The sequence below is a fragment of the Gopherus flavomarginatus genome, chromosome 1 (assembly GCF_025201925.1).
Source record: "Gopherus flavomarginatus isolate rGopFla2 chromosome 1, rGopFla2.mat.asm, whole genome shotgun sequence".
NCBI classification, from domain to species: domain Eukaryota; kingdom Metazoa; phylum Chordata; order Testudines; family Testudinidae; genus Gopherus; species Gopherus flavomarginatus.
This window is the reverse complement of record NC_066617.1, coordinates 105416909-105429578: the sequence shown is the minus strand read 5'-3', so window position 1 is coordinate 105429578 and position 12670 is coordinate 105416909. Positions and strand designations below refer to the sequence as shown.

The 12670-nt window shown below is 37.9% G+C and overlaps 1 protein-coding gene across 6 annotated transcripts in view; it reads left to right on the top strand.

The window, feature by feature from the left end:
• Positions 1–12670, top strand: part of WASHC4 (WASH complex subunit 4) — a 275049-nt gene that overhangs the window by 221782 nt on the left and 40597 nt on the right. For 5 of the 6 annotated variants that reach the window (XR_007773385.1, XR_007773384.1, XM_050945521.1 and 2 more), the window contains exons 3-9: positions 437–576; positions 2765–2818; positions 2991–3056; positions 3234–3279; positions 6139–6206; positions 10417–10499; positions 12395–12437. Coding sequence is in view for 4 of the 6 variants with exons in the window: in XM_050945521.1 (XP_050801478.1) it covers positions 437–576; positions 2765–2818; positions 2991–3056; positions 3234–3279; positions 6139–6206; positions 10417–10499; positions 12395–12437 (500 nt within the window). In the remaining 2 variants the exon portion in view is untranslated. Of the gene's footprint in view, positions 1–436; positions 577–2764; positions 2819–2990; positions 3057–3233; positions 3280–6138; positions 6207–10416; positions 10578–12394; positions 12438–12670 lie in introns of those variants that run through there. The other variant, XM_050945526.1, reaches the window with a different exon arrangement.

Sequence of the window (12670 nt, the reverse complement as noted above, 5' to 3'; positions counted from 1 at the left end):
ATCACTCTTTCAACTAATATGCAATATTAAGTGACAGATGTCATAATTTGTGTTGTCTATATATGCTGTCTACTTAGTATCTTCATGTTGTAAAATTGACATCTCTGGTAATTTAGCTTGTTTGAGATCAGTCTTGAGAATACGCATAAACTAAAAAATGACATAACTGTTTTGCGGCTTCTGGCAAATAACATAACTTCCCTTTAAATTGATACTTTTGAGTTTAAAATCTCATTATAAGCCAAGGGGAAAACTTGCATCTTCTTGGTGTCAACCTTGTTACCTGAAAGTGATTTAAGGAGACAATGTTGTAAACTAAATAACGGATTAAACTAGATTTTACTTTAAATAATCTGTAGGATATTGCAGTTCAGTGAGTATCCTGTAAAATACTTTAACTTTATGATACTACATAAATATTACTATTTACTCTTAGAAATTCATGCTGAAGTACAGTTGAAGAATTATGGGAAATTTCTTGAGGAATACACGTCTCAGCTGAGGAGAATAGAAGATGCATTGGATGATTCAGTTGGAGATGTTTGGGACTTCAATCTTGATCCTATAGCATTAAAGGTCTGTATATATTTAATGGAATTATCTATGTCTTCTACAAATTAGAATAATGCATTTCAGAGGAATTCAGTTGTGATTTGACTAATGAATCTCTGGAATAATCAGATTTATTGGGCAAATGTTTTCATATTCAATCAATACAAAACTGTCAAATGGAGAAATTTAATTGTCTAGTGGCTCATAGTTCTGTTACCAAGCAGCTATGAAAAGCCTTCAGAGATTGAGCCCTCATTTCAGAATACAATACTTATTCTCTCCTGGACTGCATGAGAATCATAAGGCTGAAGCTGTTGGTATCATGGTGTGCCAATGTGGAGGCCAAAAAAATCTCTCACTTGCAAATTAGTTGTATAGTTGGAAGAGAGTTTGAAGGCATTGCAAGGTCTCTGCCATTGAACTCTACTAATCAGATTTCGGAGTTGCATTTATGAGAGAGTAGAGTCGAGTCACCCTGAGGATATGGTCTTGGCCTAATGGCCTCTTTATCTCTGATTAGTGGAATGCCCTTGTCAGCCAAGCTTTGCCTGCATATTTCAGGCTTTAGAGTATTCTTCCCCAAATGATCTAGGACAAGTTGTTTTCTGATAATGTTAGGGTGTTGGGGTGCTATGAGTCCTGTCCCTCCATCATTGATAATTAGGCTTTTTGGAGCCTAGATAGCGATTGTGTTGGTCAGACACAAACTCTTGGGAAACGGGTGCTTGCAGGATGTCTAATTTGGCATTCTACAGCTGCTGGAAAAAGTGTACTCCATCTCTTTCTTGTACCCTGTTCAAACCTTTTAGAAGAGTTAGTAACCACTGTCTGTAGAGTCTAGGATGTTCATGGCACTTCTATGGGCCAGCAGCTATTGTGCCTTTTGTCTGGAGTGGACCTGAAGCCTTTTTTAGTTGTGATTTCTTTAAAGTGATGCTTCTGTTGGTAGACCTAATAGAACTATAAACTTTTTTGAATCTTACAAGTTACAGAAAACTGTTTCAAATATCTTTCTAGTAAAGTTGCCTTCAGGTAAAATATTTAAAAGTATATTAGCATTAAGATACTTTAAAAAAGCTAAAACAAAAATATTATTGAGGCTAAGATTGCACTCTAATCACACGGTCACTAATATATATTTTCCTTGTACCCTGGAAGGATAAAGGTCCATGCAATTGTGCCCTTATGTTCAGTTTTTTAGTTTTGCCAAAAAAATTTTCCCTAACCCATTTTAACCATAAAATAGCAAATCATTGTTGATTGTCGGATAATATCATTTCACATTATTATTTTTTCTCTGTCCTTTGGAGCTTAGTGAAACTTAAAAGAATTCTACATTCTGAGCAGTTCAGGGAACCAAATTCTTGCATACAGTTCTTGTTCCGCACAGCAGAACAGAATATTTGAGTACAGTGGTGTAAACTGAGCCATGCATAGATATACTTGTAGCTAAAGTACAAGTTAGGTTACGTTTTGGCTCACTAGCCTCAGTGATTGCATTTTAAAGGAGGGCAAAAAACCCACATAATAGTCCTCCTCCCTCTAAAGCCAGTTATTTCCCTGGTCACAAACTTCCTGTCCTTCATGAAGTATAAAATGTTAGTTCTCTTTTTGTGTTGAATGTACAGGCATTATTTAAAAACAGAACTTAACTTTTATCCCCTTCTGGAACATGCCTGCTCAGAAGTCTTAGAGGGCTAAACTTTGAACGTGTGCATCCAGACTCAGTGTTAGTGTGCACATATGGGATAGAAAATCTCTTGGCTGATTTTCAAATCCAAAATAAGTGTTTATCTATGCAAATACATGTCCTGCCTGTGCAAATAGGTATGCACACATTTTTGTGATTACAAAATTGGAAGCCATTTGAAAATTGGGCCCAGTAAATGTCTTATAGCAGTCATAACCTTTTTGCTTTAATATTTCTATAATTGTTATAAATTTCACATAGTTCATTTTGTCTTTTATCCTTACATACCTTCACGAGACAGGACTTGATGAGTCCATGTAATAGGAGAACTGGATATTTTCTCCACTGTAGCCTACCAGTAGCATACACTTAGTGTCTTTTTGGTACTGAGTGCATTTGGAACTAGATTGAAAAAATTAAGATGCTTCGCATAATCACCTAAGTGGTGATTCCTTTTAGTAATTAAACATATGCTTTTTTAAAGAAAGTCTTCTAATATTTCTATTTTTAATTAATATTTAGCTTTTGCCCTATGAACAGTCTTCCCTGCTGGAGCTCATAAATACAGAAAACAAGGTAAAATGCTTTAAATTTAGAATTTTTTAATTACAAGACCTCTGTAGTAAAATCTGTAAATGTTTTTTTTTCCTGTAGAGCACTTTGAACATGAAAAATGTGCCAAATATGTTTGTTTGTTACACTTTTATACTACATGTGTAATTCTGTGTGTTTTCCTTGATGAGTCTAGGTTTTGAACAAAGTAATAACTGTGTATGCTGCCCTTTGCTGTGAAATCAAGAAGTTAAAATATGAGGTAATTCCTACACCCTGTCCTTATTACTGTTATAAAAATGTTTACAGCTTAACAAACTGAAATATAGCTTTTACATCGTGGCTTTTTTAGCTTCTAATCCTGCAAACATAAGCCATGTATTTTTGTAAATTGAGCATATCTTTTTAATTTGGAAAAAATCTCTCCTTTTGTTGGTAGGCGGAAACTAAATTTTACAATGGCCTCTTGTTTTATGGAGAAGGAGGTAAGTAGTTCCCTTTATAGCGTCAGTATTTTCTTATGCTGTTGCTTCTCCTTATATTAAAATAATTGCAATCTCATGTTCTAAGCTTAGAAATGTACTTTTACAACATTTTGTCTATTGATGAAAACCACAAACTCCTGGTCTCTATTACAATACAAGCCCTGCATATCAGTGTCTTGTAACGACACTGAATTAACATCAAACATCATTAAGATTTTAGCTAGAAATAGCCATTATCTGCGGTGAAGCACTGATATAATAGTGAGAACTTCTTTGATATTTTATCTCTGCTTTATGTATGTGTTGACTGCTTATGTGAGAGGCAGAAAATGGGGACTGATGACAAGAGAGTGTTTGAACACTTTTGGCTTTTAAGGAAGGATTTGGAGAGAGGGCAAGGCACTAGGCATACAAAGACAGGGAGAGTGTTTCTTTCAGAAAGTGCAGCATGAGGCTTTTAAAAAAATATATTTAATCTTCCCTTTAAATGCTGAAACCTTTAATGCGGAGTCACACTGTCTTGTATTTTAAAAAACTACTTTGTGAGCACATGTACTAGTGCACTTATTTTTCAAGGTTTATATATTAAATATAAGTAATTAGTCCTAAAACTCGTATCCAACTCCTCCTCCCTAGTGCATAGATTTTTTGCAAGATGTCTTCAGACAACGTGTGGCAATATATACCATGGACCAAATCCTGCTTGCCTTACTCATGAAGAGCAATATTGGCTTCAGTACTTCATGAGTAAAGTGAGCAGGGTTTGATACTGCTTGTGCTGTCAAAACACAGGCATATATTAGTGCTGGTTAATCACTTGAGTCATCATCTTGGCATGAAAACCACTGGTGGCAGTGGATTTAAGGCCATGATGCTACTGAAGGATGGAGGCCTATACTTAATTCTCAGTTCCTGCATTTTAAGATAGTGTAAGCCAAATTGTAACACTTTAACATAGACACTTTTTTAAAAGTAGTAAGAGGTGGGTTACAGTGTCTCAGGCCTGTGTGTATATTATATTGACATAACACAGAACTCTGCTTATGTAAACATGGTCATAGGCTTTTTTCCAATTGGTAGGTCATAAGATCTCGCTCTGGGTGAAAGTTATTTATTTATTTATTTTTTAAAACAGCGTAAAACTGATAACTAATAAATGAAGGGGTTACTAGTGACATCTTGCTTTTAAGCACGGTATTTGGGGTTAAAGCACAGGACTTAGGAGATCTGAATTCTCCTGACTGTGCTATTGACTTCCTGTGTGACCTCAGGGCTAGTCACTAAACTTCTGTTTTTCCCATCAGAAAGATGGGGAAGATAATGCCTCTTTTACAGTGACCTTGTGAAGCTCAGTTCATTAGAGTTTTGTAAATCCTTTTGAAATCCTTGGATAAATGGGGCTATAGAAATGTGTAAACTCTTTAAGGTTCAGACCGTTTCTAGCACATTCTAGGTGCTATGTAAAATATGACTGTCTTGGTTCTTTTGATGAATCATTTCTCTAACTGCATATAACTTTTCAAGGCAGACTTCTATCAGACATGTGTTTAAAGCCTTTTGAATCGTAGTGACATACTGCCAAACTCTAACAAAGGTCTCCCTCAAAAATGTTCTGCCTCATTGGTAGGGAGAAAAGAGGGCTGCAGCAGCTGTAAGCTTCTTATTCTGTGACAGCAGTTTAGTCCTGCTGTTTCTCCTCTTCCTCCTGGAGAAGCCAGCAACAGGGAATGGATGGAAATGCAGTCCTCCAACCAACACCTCTAGATGCATGAGAGCCAGCTGTTCCTCTTGTAGCAGCTGCCATAGCAATTGTAGGCTTACCTAGGTGAGCAGCAGCTAGCTAAGTCCCTATCTCAGCGAGATCTGAAAATAGGGGGCAGAGCATTTTTGAGTTAGCCTCTCGGGGGGGGAAAAAAATTCTGTCCTCTTCTCCCGATGCATAGGGCTGGCCAAGAGGTGGTGTGAGTGAGATGTTTATTTGGGGTACACATCAAATTTAAGAGTGACTTGTACATTAAAAAGTGTGTGGTGGGGAAAGATACAATCTTTAGGAATCTCAGAGCCTCCTACTACAGAAGAGTGGAGCCTAGCTACTTGTGCCTTTCATCCCCATTGATGGGTTTATATTGACGTAGATTTTCAAGGCTATCTTCTTAAAGCAAAGGGGGTAGAACTTAAAAAGACTGAGATTTTTCTGTTACTGGACCTGAAGTCAGCTCTTTTAACAAAGGACTTGCACAATCCCCCTCCAGACTGCCATTAGGAAAGCAATTATTGTGCATACTATAGTAAGGTTTCAAATTAAATCCACAGTACCACAGGTGTTTAATCCCTATTGTGGATTAACTTCTTACCCAATTTAATTTTTACAATTAAAGCTATTGTTATTCATAGTGGTCTTGTATAAAAGTCTTACATGTTCAGTTTTTAATAACTCCCAGGTTGATGCATTTTAAGACCCTGTATGCCAGATTTTGTCAGATGAAATTTTATGGCCAATTATAATTGCTCGAATGCGTTTACAAACATAAATGCTGATACAATGTTAAACTGGTGCTCCAGAAAACTTGGTACTTTATAACATCCTATTATTTATGTTGAGGCTAGTGCTCTGGAGCCCCAGTCATGGACCAGGACTCCATGGTACTAGGTCCTGTAGAAATACAGAAAGAGAAGATGTTCTTTGTTTAGCAAAGCACAGTCAAGTCTTTGTTAAGCATTCATTGGAAATACATTGTCTTATAGCAGTGTGCTTTAATTAAAGGTCAAACAAAATTGTTTTGTCATCCAGGCTTCAGTGTAATGAATAGGTTTGTCTGATATTCCTAAAGTCAGTGAAGCTTTTGTTTATCTTTCAAGCCACAGATTCCAGCATGGTGGAAGGTGATTCCCAAATACAGATGGGAAGATTTATTTCATTTTTACAGGTAAAGAGAGGATCTTGGCTTTGGAGCAGTTGTAATCTGTTTTTTTTCCTCTACTTGTCAAGTGGACTCATCAGTTACAGTATCCTATTTACATCCCATTCAAAGGTTTTGAGAGTCGCTTTTGTATGGAGATTACAACTTCTTGCCTGCACAGCTATCACAACCAACCTCCTTCACTCATCCTTTCAAAGAGAGAGCTGTTAGGTGCAGTTTGTTCACTATTGTGTTTCTGCACTTGAAGCTGTTTCAAGCACTGTAACTACGCCCAGTGTGAGAAGTCTAAAAGATTTTCAGATTCAGTGCCCAAAATAAACTAGTTTTCCTAAACAGACTTCAACAGGAAAAAAATTAATGGGATTCTGTCATTTTATGTTAAAGGTCTAGCATTCTGTTGCATGTTTCTGATGGTAAATTTTAATTTGCCATTGAATAATATAAAAAGTGGTAGTGCTAGCATGGAATAAACCATTTGTTTGTTCATCTTCCTTCACCTCATAGAATGAGGTAAGATTAAAACAAGTGATTTTAAAAAAAATTGTTGATGCCTCACAAAAAAAATTTCTGGGAATAACATGCCTTTTAGGAACAATTGTGCTTATTACCAAGGACATTTGAATGAAAGCAGGATATTTGTTTCTGAGGATTTCCTTTGTTCTTGGTGTTCATTCTACACTAGAAGTTATAAATCTTTTTCTGGCATAATTTCCATAGCAAGTGATTGTGCAATCACAAACAGGATTCTGTTATGAAAAATGTACTTGTAGTAAAAAATGGAATATATATACTGTCTAAGCAAAACTGTGTCTAGAAAATGTAATTTCAGTCTTCATTAAACAGGATTTTATTTACTGTCTTATAAATATTGTGTATCAGATTCTTAGTGGTCCCCTTTAGTAGATCAAATACCAGAGGAAAATACTTGCTAAGCTCTCCGGCATGCAGTTGCTAATATCTCTGCCTTTCTTGTCCACTTTCTGTCTCTTGATCTTTGTTCTCTTCAACCCAGCCATCAACTTTCTTTCACTTTTCACCTCCCAGTTTCTTCAAATCGTCTGTTCAGAGGAGAAGATTTGTTAATGGCTCTGTGGGCCCATGCTACATGTGCTCCTGTGTCTCAGCTGAGGGTTCTGGGAGCCAGGAGGAGAGAGTGGCTGAGCAGGTGTTTGCTTACACTCTTGTATGTAAGATATCACCCCAGGACCATAGAGGGAAGGTTGGGGAGCTTTCAAATAACTGTATCTAATTCCTGCTTTATGGGAATCTCTCCTAACTGAGCCTGTCCTGTTCCCACTCTGTGCTCCACTTTCTATTCCCCAGTAGGAATGGGCTGGTGGCAGTGTCTGCCATCTGAGAAACACTGACATAGTCAATGTTGCGCAGAGCTGGCAGAGGAATCAGAAAATGCTGTTTTCGTATAGCTGCTACATAAACATATTGGCTATTTGTTGTGGATTTGACAGTTCTTGGTATCCAGAGATTGTTTTCAACAGATGTAACAGCTAAATATTTACTGAGGTGATATTAAAGAGACAAACTATGATACTAATTTAGGAATACCTGCCAATGTTTCACTACGCTCTGCAGGATTAAACCACATAATGTTTAATATACTTAAAAGATTTTCAAAATCTGTCAATTTGCAGCATAGTCTATTGCTGACAGTTGGATATGTGCCATGAAATTGGACTTTATGCATTAAGGGTTTAAAGGGGCAATGTTAACTGGTTCTAGGCCTAAAATTTAGGTTCCGTTTTTAAAAACCTAGAAACCTGAAAGCCAAATACAGAAATAATGTTTAAATGAAAATGAAGTTAAAACCCAAGCAACGTTTTTAAGCAAAGGAAAAGCAGAAAGTGAAACTGACCAGGCTGTTTGCATGTCCAGGATGAGTGAAATGCAAAATGTAAACCAACTGCATTTATGACAAAAAGCCAATTTAGATTTTTTTAACTCTTCTGTAGATTGGTATAGTTTAAAGCCAGAAAGTACCAACAGGTCATCTAGTTTGACCTGAATACAACAGGCCATTACGTTTCACCCAGTTATCCAAGCATTGAGCCCAGTAACTTGTGTTTTAGCCAAACAAATCTTCCAAAATGGCATCTAGTCTTGAGTTGAAGACTATCCACCACTTCCCTTGGTAATTTGTTCTAATTGTTAATTACCTGCATTTTGAATCCCCCCTCCCCCATATTTCTAACTTGAATTTGTCTGGCTTCAGCCTCCAGCCATTGGTTCTTGTTATACCTGTCTCCATTAGATTAAAGAGCACTTTAGTACCTGATGTTTTCTCCAGATGAAGGTACTTATGCACTGTAATCAAGTCACCTCTCAATCTCCTTTTGACAAGCAAAACAGATTGAGCTCTTTAAATCTCACTGTAAAGCATTTTCTCCAGCCATAGAGTCACTTTTTGTGGCTCTTTTCTGCCCCCTCTTCAGTTTTTCAACATCCTTTTGAAAATGTGGATATTTGAACTGGACACAGCATTCCAGTATTGGTCTCACCCATGCTGTATTAAAAAGGTAACAATCACCTCCTACTCCCAGCTCCCGTGTTTATGCACTCAAGGATCACATTAGACCTTTTTGCCACAGTATCACACTGTTTATTTGCTTGTGCACTAGGACCCCAGATCATTTCAAAGTCACTGCTTTCCAGGATACAGTCCCCTTTTTATAGCCATGGCCTGCATTCCTTATACCTAGATGTATTTACTTTTGGCTGTATTGAAATGAATTCTGTTTGAATGGGGCCAGCTTACCAAGTGATCCAGATCGCTCTGTATGACTGTCCTGTCTTCATTATTTACCACTCCACCATTGATTCCAGTGTGTATCATCACTAGTGGAGATGTGCCAGATGACTTCATAATCCTGTCCAGTCTTGCGGTTGCATTTCAAATGTTCACTCCTGTTCTTGTGTCCCTTGCTGAATTCTCTGTCCTCTCCACTTTCAGTTTTAAATCCAGCATGTCTGTAACTGTAGCTGTTTATCTGTAATCTGTCTGATTGGTGGCTTAAGCTTGGCGTGGCTTCAAAGAGAGCAGTGGTTTTCAAACATTAGGCTATGTACCCCTTTCCAAATAATGTAGTCTACTGCGCATCCCCATCTGAGATAGAGGCGACACATGGAGGGACACGTGGAGTCACATGCCCCCCAGATTTCTGCTTTCCATTTAGCAACAGCTTCTAGAGGTTTTCAAACGGGGGGGAGCACCTCCCTAGGTGGGCGTGGAAGAATGTTTGGGGGAGTAAGTGGCGATGCTAGGTGGCTCAGGCCAGCTCTGCATGGGGGTGCTCAGGGAGGGAGCACCACCTCCACCCTCTGACTCACCTCATTGGCCACCCAGCCTGTTACAACCAAAAATTCTAACTCAAAGGGTGGTCTCAATGCTGAGTAACAATTTTGGGTCCCCCCATGGCCAATCCAGACAGGCTGGGTGGCCCTACTGAGGTGATCGGGGGTGGAGGTGACACTCTTTCCCCAAGTCCTGTCCAGCATCACTGGCCCGAGTCCCCCTCTGGGGGTGCAGCCCAGAGTTTGAAAACCTCTGTACTAAATAAAATGCATTGTCTGCCATTACAGGATTTTTCTCGCATACCCCTTGACAAGAACTCGCATACCTTTAGGGATACACGTAACCCAGTTTTAAAACCACTGGGCTAGAGCATGCTTTTGTCATGGAGTTCATGGAAAGCGGTGGTGCTTACACACACTGCCTGAGGGAGAGTTGTAAGAGGCCTTGTGCCTTAGAATCATAATGCCTTCTAGGGCTCTTTGTTTGGGGTGGGCTGTAACTTATTATATCCCTTTTAAAGGTGTGCTATACTCCTCCAAGCAACCAGCCAGCTCTTGGCCATTGCATGGGTGAAGAGGAGCAATGCCTTGTGCAGTGTCTGCATATTTATTCTGGGAGGAAGCATCTGCGTGAAGCTCCCCTGAGCATCAGAACTGTGGTCCTAGCTAGCCCTATTGCTGGCCACTCAATAAGGAGAAGGATCCTTACTCCCTCTTCTGCCTCTGTGTAGCTTCATTAACCCTAAATCCTAAAGAAACACGCTTCAGGAAATGTCTGACTTCCTGTCCAGGCTGCAGTTGTGAGCAGCCTCAGGCTGAAATTAGGAGGCTGAACTTGGGGTTTTGGCTGCATGATTGTTGTTCACTGTCTTGGAAATAATACCAATGTATGCAAACTTTGTCATTTCAGGAGCTGTCTTGTTTTGTTACACGGTGCTATGAAGTGGTGATGAATGTAATTCATCAGCTGGCTGTTCTCTATACCAGCAACAAGTAATTATTGGCAGAAATGCTATATCCCCTTTTTATTATTAAAGAAAGTGCAAGATGTTATGATCTCCCTAAAGCATGGTAAACATTGTAATACTCTGGTCACAAAATGTGGAGAGTGGTTTTTAATGCAGCTGTATGTGCCCACATAAGCTACTTTTTAAAAGGATTTTATTTATTAAAAGAATCATAGTCTACTTTAAGTGCTTTTTTGTGATGAGATGCAAGAATGTCTTTTAAACTAAAAGGCATATTTCAGGAGAGCTGTCTCTTTTCAGAAGGAACAAATCTTGATGTTAATGTGGCTGACCTTTATATCTTTATGCCTCTAATTATTGGACTTGGTCCCTGCCCTACTGACAGGAGGAATGGATATCTTATGTTAGCTGAGAGATTCTGTGGAGATACTAGTGTAACATTTTGAAGAAATGGTAAAATCAAATAGCTTCAGAAGCTTAAAAATATTAGGTCACATTATTTAATTTTAATATTATAAATGTGTGATCATAATATGTACTTGAGCAAACTTGATCAGTTTTTTATTTAAACATTAGTATCATAGGTATTGTCTTGAGTAAGGCTTTATGGCTTCATATGCCAATTTGACAGTAATAATGTCAGGTATTTGGGAGGCAGTGTCTTACATCAGAGGGTCTTGGGTATTTACTTTGTCTTTGGTTTCATCTGTAAGATTTAGAGCTTATGTTTTCAGGTGGAGATGCTATGATTGCTAATTAGTCTTAGTTATTCATTTTTGTATTGTCAGTTTTAGTGTATATGTCACTTGAGAGATTAAGGGCATGGTTTTCAGACATGAAACTCCAGTTGAAGTGAGTGAGAGCTGTGGGTGCTTGACACCTCTGAAAGTCAAGCCAATTTGTATATCTATTCTCAATGTACTAGCAACACTCCTAGGCTAAAGTCATATGAGAAGCATATTTAGACTGAATTTTTGCAGTTTATAAAATTTTAAAAAATCATGCAGTTTATAAAATGTCTGAAAAAAGTATGCATACAACACATGCTATTGAAGGGGACATGCACCCTGCATGATATGTGCATGACTTCTATTGTGAGTCAGTACTATAAATGAGTTGGTACTAAATCAATGCAATGTTACTGTGGTAGGGGCCACTGTACTACTGGAGCTGTTATCTTACAAATCGGATGTAAAATAAAAGAATGGGACTTGGTCGTTGAAAGACCTCATGATGTCTTAGAAGTAGGGATGTGAATGCTAGAGCTTTGGCCATATTCTAAATAGGTTAATTCTTTCTGCCTAAGTTTCCTCTGCTATTTTAATTAGTTCTGGTATTCTTCTACCCAAGGCTGCCATTTCACAGTACTTTGCATCTCTACACAGCTGCTCTGTTTCAGTGGTGAATGAAGTGAAGCTGGGTGTCTAGCTTGCTTATCAGTTGGTTAAGTTTGTAAAGTGTTTTGGGACCTTTGGGATGAAAGACACTATAAAAATGCTAATTATTAATGTCACTGGGACTTAATACACATGCGCAACAGACTAGACCTACAATTTAACAAACCAATGGTTCATTATGATTTGGAAAATGTTATCAACCTGATTTAGTTGAGGATTGGTCCTGCTTTGAGCAGGGACTAGATTTACCTCCTGAGGTCCCTTCCAACCCTGATATTCTATGATTCTAAGGTATTGTTACATTGGTTGTCAAAACCAATTTTTAATATGCATTTTTATTATATGTTGGACTGTATTTTTCATTACTGATAACAATTACCACAATGACTTTCTTGAAGCAAAATGTGCAAGAAAAACCTTTAAGGGACTGATACCTCTAACAACAATTAAAATGTGCAAAATAAATAAGTTCTAGCTAATAATGGAAAAATAAGATATTGTTTTGTTTCCTTTTCTACTGCAGGAATGCACCTAAAATTATAGAGACATCCGGAGTTCATTTTCAGGTGAGATGATTTAAAGCAGCATTGGTTTAGAGGATTTAAAAAGTTCTTTTAGTTTTATAAACAAATCTGAAACATTTCTAAGTTTTCTTGTGAGAGGATTAAAATGAATTAAAGCATCATTTTCAATGTGTGTTGGAAACCTACTCTCAGGACAGACTTGTTTAGTCACTGTTTCTTCTTCTTATGTGGAAATGCTCATTACATCCAGATATGGCAAATGCTAACTTTCTTAG